At 41.8% G+C, this 9,411-nt stretch overlaps 1 pseudogene and 1 gene segment (V, D, J or C); both read right to left on the reverse strand.

The window, feature by feature from the left end:
• Positions 1-1,884: 1,884 nt before the first annotated feature.
• Positions 1,885-3,823, reverse strand: LOC101574489 (annotated as a pseudogene). Its single transcript, XR_002819102.1, has one exon. The product of XR_002819102.1 is annotated as an arf-GAP domain and FG repeat-containing protein 1 pseudogene (transcript).
• A 301-nt stretch (positions 3,824-4,124) lies between these two features.
• LOC101574896 lies at positions 4,125-8,764 on the reverse strand. The segment is given in 3 exon segments: positions 4,125-4,130; positions 8,255-8,571; positions 8,676-8,764. Coding segments are annotated over 3 exon segments (369 nt in total).
• Positions 8,765-9,411: the final 647 nt, after the last annotated feature.

Here is a 9,411-nt window from a genome sequence, read left to right on the forward strand (position 1 = left end):
TAAAACATAAGATAAATCCTGGAATGACAAATAAATGACCAACACTTCTAACAGTTTGAGGATAGGATATCGCACAAAGTTCTAGTGTGTCGTAGACATGGATAATGTCCATGACACTGGTGGCCAGGTGTCCCTTGTGGGACTGAGCTACTGCTATTTCCTTGAAATCCACCCTGTAGATCCAGATGGAATCATGACCCATAGGTGCAGTAGAATCCATTTGTACAGTGTGCTGATGGAAATATTTTGCTGCTGTACACAAAAGAATAACTGAAAGACTACTTTTGTATACCTCTTATTCTCCTGTGTTTGTTTGCCCTATTTGGTGGATTCTTTCCATTCTCATTCATGGGGCTGTGATCAATTTGCTCCCTCTCTAGAACATCATTTAGTAGTGTGTGTAGGCTTGGCTTTGTCATCATGAAATTCTTTATTTGTTCTGTGTCATGGAAGTATTTCACTTCTCCATTATACTTGAAAGAGAGTTTTGCAGGGTATATCAGTCCGGTTTAGAATCTGTTTTCTTGCAAGACTTGAAGTACTTTGCTCCATGCTCTTCTTGCCTTGATAGTTTGTGAAAAGAAATCTGCTGCTATTTGATGGATTTTCTTTTAAATATGATCTGTTTCTTTTCTTTAGTGGCTTTTAGTATACTGTTTCTGTGCTGAATTTCTGGGATCTTGATTATTTTATGTCTGGGTGTGGTTTTAATTGGGTTGATGTTATTTGGAGATCCATAGGCTTTGGTTACCTAAATGTTATATAGTATCCCCATATTTGGGAAGTTTTCTGCTATTACTTCTGCCCATATTCTTTCTATATCATTTGTATTGACTCCTTCCTTCTCATTGATGCCTATTAGTCTCACGTTGTTCATCTTTGCATCATCTTGCAGGTATTGAATTATTTTATCCCACATCCTTGTTTTTTTATCTCTGGATGAATGAGGCTTTACTATATATAAATAAACAAGTTCATTGGAATATTAACTAAAAGATGCAACTAAACTTAGGATCACTGCCTTTTTTAAACAAAATATTCCATAAATTTAAGGTAACACTGGCTTCCAGTTTTTTCCCCAAAAGACAAACATAAACAAATGTTCTATAGATAATATCAGTTTGTCCAGAAAAGGAGGGAGGGCGGAAAACAAAAACAGGTGCAATCATGTCACAGTTAATACATGTCTGCTTCCAGTATATTGAATGACAAAATTTTAAAATCAATAGTTAAAATAGGCCTTTTGCAGTCTGACAGTTCAAGATCTTTTAAGAAATTTGTAAATACACATACATGCAAATTTTTCATATATACAAATTTCACAAAATTAACAAGTTACAAAGAAATTAGAAGTATTACGGTAAATGTAACAAGCTACATTTAAATGCTTTTACCACTGACATATTCCTGAATATAGCAGTCCTAGTAGTTTTAATAAATTTTCTACATGGCCTTTTTATAAAAAGTTAGTCAGTAGAAGTCTTTAAGAATTCAAGATGTTGTCAATTCACTACTCACATTTAAGGCCACTTTGGTAAAGGCATTGCAGCGAGAACACAAAACAATAGCATATTTTCTAATATTTATTTTTTTCCACCTGCAAACTGTAGCAAAACAGGATCAGCTGTATTACGCAGACAGGTATCCCTCTACATTTTAAAACAATTTAGGCATGAATAAATAGAAGAGCTCTTTAGAAAGGAAAAATTCAAAAACAAATAAAGCCTTCCAATTTCACCTTTGTAACTTTCCAGCAGTAATGGTTGAAATAATTTTAGTTCATTCATTTCAAGATATATGACAGCACCTTAAAAGTGGCTGATCTATCTCCCCAGTAACATTTTCACATAACAATGTGGTAAAGTTACAAATACTGACATGCACAAATAGCTAATTTCTAAGAAAAATATGTACAGTACTGCAGCATAATGAATGTGGTGTCTGCAATAACTTAGTATTAGCCAATTTTTAATACACATGATACCGCTATCTTTTTCTGCCAATTCACAGGTTAAAAGTTGTTATCAGAGCCCTCTGTTTTGCACTTATTACCTGATGTTTAACACACAATGCAGGCTTTTTAAAGACTTCTCTTGTGTTTAAAGCTAAGATCAGTGAAACAAGACAACAGTGCAAGAGGCGGAGGGATGTAATATGACCACATGAAAGTTCGTTCCAGTAAAGTGTCCATATAAGGCTATAAGAAAGGGTTGGTTGATGAGCTTCCTGTTGGAAATTGTCCTGTTGGTGCACCAGTCATAAAGGGATTACTAGATACTCCAGCAGTCGCAACTTGACCAAAAGGGGTCACCACTGGCTTTGTTTGTCCAAATGCTGCCAAACCTGCACCATTGGGCTGTTGAGAAAAAGCTGTCTGTTGAGGGAAAGCTGTTTGGGCTGGGAAGGCAGGCTGCTGAAAACTAAAGCTAGTGGGAAGACTATAGGGAGCAGGGGTCTCAAAACCCGCAGGCATGCTCATGGATGCTGTGCCAAAGGTTGCCGCTGTTGCTCCTCTGGCATTGGTCTGAAATGGATTTGTTGAAGATGCCACAGAAGGACCCCCAGCAGCAACAAATGGGTTTGTGGAAGGCGTTGCTCCAACTGGAGCAGGCACACTTGAAGAAGCAGGCTGAGTCTGTGCCAAAGCACCCACTGGCACTGTTGCAAAAACACTGCTGCTAGCATTACTGGTGGAAGTATACGCATTACTGGAGGTGGCTGCAGAGCTGAACACACTGTCCAGTTCAGCCAGGGCTGCATACCTGTCTGAAGATGCACCTGACTGAGTGGGAACTGAAACCATAGAACCAACAGGAGCTTTACCTGTGGCCCCCAAACCACTCCCTTGATCACCACCTTGCCCAGCACTGAGGATATTGTCTAAATTAGCAAGGGCTGCATATTTGTCTGTTGTCTGTAATCCAGGTTTGTTTGCTGAAACTTTACTAACAGCTGATGCTGTCTGATGACTCTGGGAAGTATTGAAGGTTCCAAAATCAGCACTGGAGGATTTGGGGGAAGTTATCAAAATGAGCAAAATTAGCATTTACTGATCCAGCACTTCCACCTGTAGTTTGGGGCTGAAAAGGAGAGTGACTTGCTGTGGGGAAACCTCCAAAATTACTCAAACCACTAGACTGTCCAAATGCATCAAAGTTTGCAAAATCTGCATTTGCAGAATTCTGAGCTTTAATGCTTGCTAGAAAGAAATGTGGCTGGCTGGAGAGTAGCTCTGCTATCACTGCATGACTGTTGAGATGTGCAAAGTTGGCAAAACTGGCTGTGGCTGTTGAGTGAGGAGCCGGAGCAGCAAAGAGGTCTGAGCCAAGATCACTCAAAAGGTCCAACTGCTTCTTTTCCTGCTGCTGCCCTTGGGAGCGACCTACACTGGGGACTGACTAGTGTACCCTTATTCAAGTGCAGTGCTGGTGCTGAATCTCCTAAAAGAGATTTCAGGGGCTTGACCTCAGGTGTGCTGCTTGTGCTACTGGCAGAAGACCCTGAAGTAGATGCGTGCACTGATGCCACGACCTTGGCTTGTTCTGGCGGTACATACCATCTTTCCTTTTCATATTTTTCTTGTAGAAACTCTTTCACTTTCTGTGGGTCCCTGAAGTCTGGAATTGCTGAAGATCTATCATCAAAGAATCCTAGCCAAATCTGTTTACAAACCTTGGGAAAGAATTTCATTTCCATGTTTTTGCAGTAATTTAATTTCCTGTTGTGTGAACGTTGTCATGGAGATAGACTTCACTCTGTGTGGAGGATTTAACCCTCGTAGGCTGCCGGAGCAGGACGTGCACACGAACGACCCTTGTTGTTTTTAAGAGATCTTTTCTTACTTTTTCACAAGTTGCAATGATGTTTCCAAGGTCTGAACGTTTATTTTCACTCTTATTCAACTGGCTTTGCCAGCTTGTGATTGAGGTTTTAATTTCCTGTGTATCACTTTGGATCTCTTCATGCATTCTATTTCTTTCCTATATTGCTTATTCAAGGGTTCTATCATTCTTATATTCTGCTCTATTTCGTATAAGTTTCTTCTTTAGAAGCAGTTAGTACTCCTTTCATTATAGTTATAAATTCTATCTTCACTTCAGAAATTATTACTGTTCTGATTTCCTCTATACCTTTCTGCAGTTGTTTCTTGACTTCCAATGCTAATATTTCAGAAATTCCAGTTTCCTCTATGCTAGTGTTTTCTGCATTTGGACTGGGTGGATGTGGGGCCTGAGACTGCATTTTGCTCCTTCTCTTTGTCATTTTGTATACCACTGTCTTCTGACCTTCGGTGTAGAGCTGAGATAGAGTTATTACCTTAGCACCAGGTCCGGATCTACAAAGTGCAAACTCCTGCAGGTGGGTGTGGCTTGGTTCTGACTGCTGTGCTCAACTTCTTCCTGCTGTAGCCTTTGGAAGTAAACCCTCTGTGCCAGTCTGACACCATGTTCTGCTCTTGGGTCAGCTAAGTGGGTCTTGTCTCTAGCCTGTCACCAGGGAGATCTGTCCCAGGGTTCCACAACAGGATGCAGTTCCACTTACAAACCTGGCTTGGGCTTTGGCTCAAATGAGGATTCAGCAGCCCTGGGGTGTCCTACTCACACACAGAGCCTGGATGCTGGCTGGACTACCTGAATGTGTTCAAAGGGACAATTTCAATTTTCTTTGATATACCATTACCAATAGAAATTAAAGAAATTTAATTTGATAGTGTTAGAAGCTGTGCTACATTTTCACTATGTGGCTTTAAAATTTCGCAGCCTCATCATCAGTGTTGTAAGAATGAGTACAATAAATTTGAGCAAAAGTCAGGAAAATGTTTGGAATGGATTGGGAAAATTTGGAATTAATTTTTGTTGAATTACTTGATAAAATTCAGCATGGATTTCATCAAGTTCTGTTTTATTTTTGGAAAGAGTGTCCTTTTTTTTCTTTTTGGTGGAACCAGGGATTGAACTCAGACCCTTGCGCTTGCCAGGGAAGCGCTTATTCTACGGAGCCATCTCACCGGCCCCAAGAGTGTCCTTTTAATTCTGATTTGCATTCATTGCCCTTAATAGCTCTGTTCAGATATTGTTTTTTCTTATTCAACAGATGATAAGTTTTCAGGAATTTACCCCTTTTTAGGCTTATGTTTACTCATAGCTGCAGAAAACAATCTAAACCTGCTTTATCACATAGTATTTCCACTTAAGTTTCATGAGGAAACTCCCCACAGTTTTTTATAATATAGAGATAGCTTTCTCTACAAAAATTTACATTTTCTCTAACAGTGTCCTAGAGTTCTGACATACTGTACAACATTTGCTACGTTTGTTTTGTCACCAGTCATTGCAACAGGTGTCCTAGCATCGCTTGCTGAAATGAACACCTTCTACCAACTATGTAGGGTTTTACACCGTGGAAAAAAATAAGTTGCTCGTGTGTGTGTGGGTCTGGTTCTAGGTGTGGTAGTGCAGTGAGGGCATTTTATGTGGTATGACAATCCAGGGTCCTCTGTTTACTCTAAGTCAGAATCACTTTCTTTGCTAAGAGGATAGATTTGATATACCGACACCAAAATTTGTAAAGATGAAGAGCTATGGTATTTGCAACGTGAGCTCTTGCCAATAATTCCTGGCTGCTCTTTCTGAAGTCCTGCTCTGTGTGTCATGGATAGCACAGGACTCCTGGCTCCTCTCCTGAGAGATCCGGAAAGGGAGGCACAGTGGTGGACTCCCAGGAGACAGGGAAGGAGGGCTTCTGTGACAGTCAGAGGAGCCCACTCAGCCCTGGCCTCACTCCCCACACTGAGAAACAAATTTCACCTTTGTGTTGTCAATATTCTGCTTTATTTTCCATAAATTTGAAAGCAAAAAATACATTCTATTTAAAATATATTTAAACACAGAGATAGGGGTTAATGCTCTGCACAAGAGTGGGAGACACAATTCTTCATGTGTCATCCCGAGTATGTGGAGGTCATGTGTGAGCGTCTTCTGAGCTCCAGGAGAAGCACCTGAGCCACGGGATTAGAAGCAGAGACTTTGTGTTTCCTTTTCAGGACGCAAACAACAAACAGGAGAAAATAAAAACTGAGGACCAGTAAATTTATTAAAAAGGCAACTAAAAAAAAATTTAAAAATGAAAAAAAAAAAAAAAAGGTAACTAAATGAGCTCTGTGTTTGCCTTATGCTATCATACATGGAAGTTTAAGAGTTACATTTACTTTTTTATTTTTATATATTTAGGACCTGGTCTACAGGGTCTAACTATGTACATCAGACTCATAGTGATCCTTTTGTTTTCAGCCTCCCACGTGCTGGGTTTACAGGCGCGCGCCGCCACGTCCAGTCTCAATCAGGGTCTCCGCCTGTCCCAGGGACCGGGCCGCACAGCACAGCCGGGATCAAACTGGCTAGTGCGCTCTACCTAAGCAGGTGATTTAGTACAATAAGCTATCTGGTCGGCCAAAGACTTTACACTTTTAAAAAGGATTATCCATTCTCTGGCCTGGACTATCTCTCTCACGCTCTCATGCTTCTCATGCTAAATACTTAACCTGGTGATGATAAAGAAATATCAGTGGGATGCTTTACTGTGGGATTGAAAAAAGTTCACTATATTGGCTGCGTGCCTTCAGACTCCAGCCCTGATGAGCAGAAAAGAGTCATGTTACTTCCAAACATGATATATGAACATATCTACAGGGGAGAAAATATCTTTTATTAAGTACAATTTCTAACTCAGGACATGAAAGATAAGTATCTCCTCCCTGCAGAGTCTCCTGGGGATTATGCCGAAGAGTCTGGGGATTATGCCACATATACCTGAATCTTCAGATCCTTACAGGAAATCAGACTTCTAAAATCCAGCTAAAGTCCCTGAGCCATGGGATGAAAATTAGAGAGTTCCTTGTTACAAGGAAGCAAATTTTTTCTCCCTTCCATACTTTTTTTTTTTTTCTTGTGGAACTGGGGATCGAACTCAGGCCCTTGTGCTCACCAGGGAAGCACTTACTCTACTGAGCCATCTCCCCGGCCCAAGAAAGCAAATTTTTAAAAAATGTTTATATATATATATATATATATATATGTATATGAATAAAAACTAAGGAAAAATAAATTATCTAAAAAGACAATTAAGGACTGGCCAGATAGTTAGGCGAACTAAAGCACCTTCTTAGTCAGAGAGCGGCGGCCAGGTTCGATCCCTGGCGTTCGGTGCCTGCCCCACCCCTGGGGCACCCTGAGACAGGGATTGAGACTGGGCAGGGTGGCACATATCTGTAATCCCTCGGGAAACTGAAAACAGGAGAAACGCTATGAGTCTAATCTGTGTAGTGAGACCCTGTAGACCCGGTACTAAATAGAAAATAATAATAATAAAAAAAAATTAGACAAACTCTGTGATTGACTTACGCATTTGTATATGGACGGAGTATAAGATTTACGTTTCTAAAGCTTTATCCATTATTCAGCCTGGATTATTTCTCTTGTGCCTCTGTTCTAAATATCCAAGCTGGTGGTGAAAAGAGAATATCACTATAAATTTTTTTTTCATTGGAAAGTTCAACATGGTGCCTGTGTGGTTCCTCAGGTTCCAATCCAACTGACCAGAGCACAGTTACGACATGATTCCATCAAAATGACATTTGATTACATGTGCTGCCGGGAATGTATATTACAAATGAAACTTGTGAGAAACGTAATATCCATGGCTCCCTGTTCCTCATCCTAGCCTGTCCTTGCAACGCCCTCGACCCCCCCCCATTCCCTTCCTCTCCCCCATTGTACTTGCAGCCTAGGTTTTGGGGCCCTGGCTTTGATGGCAAAAGGAGAAAAGACTGCACGGATTGTGTGAGGAAACACCAGATTCCTCTTTCCTCTGGTCCCAATTTCTCCCGTGTCCAGCATCGACCTGCCCTGTTTCCACTTTTCCTCCACGGCCACGCAGCGCCCTGTCCCCTCTGCCCTGACGCCTCTTCCTGAACCCCAGTGAGCTCTGGTGCTCTCCCTACCGAATAGGACAGTGAGGTCAGATTGCACCTGGTTCCTCTGCTGCCGAGGCTGGAGGATTGTCAAAGACTTGGAGAGATACTTGGGGATTATGTCACAAGAACTGGAAGTGTCAGTTCCTCAGATCAAAGGTCTTTCACTCTCTTCATCTGTCCTGCACACTGACACTGAAATCAGTGTGTGCTGTGCGCCCCCTGCTGGTCCCGAGCATCGCAACAGGGAGGTTTATGTCTGGGCTTCCAATGACGCCCTCTCACTGTGTCTCTTGCACAGTAATACACAGCCGTGTCCTCGGTTTTCATTTGGGTCATTTGCAGATACAGCGTGCTCTTGGAGTCATCCCTGGAGATGGTGAATCGGCCTTTCACAGACGCAGCGTATTCCGTGGTGTGACTGTTAGCCTTGTTTCTAATAACTCCAACCCACTCCAGTCCCTTTCCTGGAGCCTGGCGGACCCAGTTCATGTAGTAGTCACTGAAGGTGAATCCTGAGGCTGCACAGGAGAGTCTCAGGGCCCCGCCAGGCTGCACCAAGCCTCCTCCGGACTCCACCAGCTGCACCTCAGCCTGGACACCTGCAAGCACAGACACATCCTGCTCAGTAAACATCACACATGTCCACTATGTATCCCCCTCAATTCAGTCAGACACTCAGTGTCTCTTGCTTCTTATGCATCACCTTTTAACATAGTGATAAATACAACCCAGCTCAACACCAGCTCCATGGTGAGCTGTGTGTACTCCGTCCTGATCACCAAGGGGAGACAGCTGCTGGCTGCCCAGAGCGGGGTGTCTCTCCAGAGCTGCAGGGTGAGAGCTGGATGGTTTAAAGTGGGAGACAAGGGCCTGATTTGCATCTCCTCCTGCTAACTGGAGACCTCCATGGACAGGAAGCAGCAGAATTTCAAGCCAGATTAGATGTGAGTGTGTAGGTGTTATGGGTCAGTCAGCAAGGAACCAGATCAAAGATCAAATTAAGATTTGAGTGGAGCCTTTATTACTGAGTGCAGGCCATCAGCCATTTCTCACGCAGGAGAAGACTGATCGGCCCCGAACGTAGGTAGTAGGGGTGTGTTTATAACAGAAATCACGTCCAGTTTGGTAAGCGAATTTGTTATCTAGCACAGAACAACAGAAAACTACATTCATTTGACACAGCTGCAAACTGTGTCTGACAAAAGGCTTTTTACAGTTTCGTGATAAGCGCATATTTTTAATAGATACATTTTTTTCAAAAACACTTAAATTTTATTGAAAAATGATAAAATACAGAAACACCAGATTCACATTTTAAAGTAAAATTGACAGCATCTTCCAGAACTTTCCTAGCACTGCATCCATTCTTTTCACTATTCCAAAAATGTTTCAAATTCAAAATAATAAATCGACCTGCTGATAAACATTTTTCTCATAGT

The sequence above is a fragment of the Octodon degus genome, unplaced genomic scaffold (genome assembly GCF_000260255.1).
Source record: "Octodon degus isolate 3935 unplaced genomic scaffold, OctDeg1.0 scaffold00255, whole genome shotgun sequence".
Lineage (NCBI taxonomy): Eukaryota > Metazoa > Chordata > Mammalia > Rodentia > Octodontidae > Octodon > Octodon degus.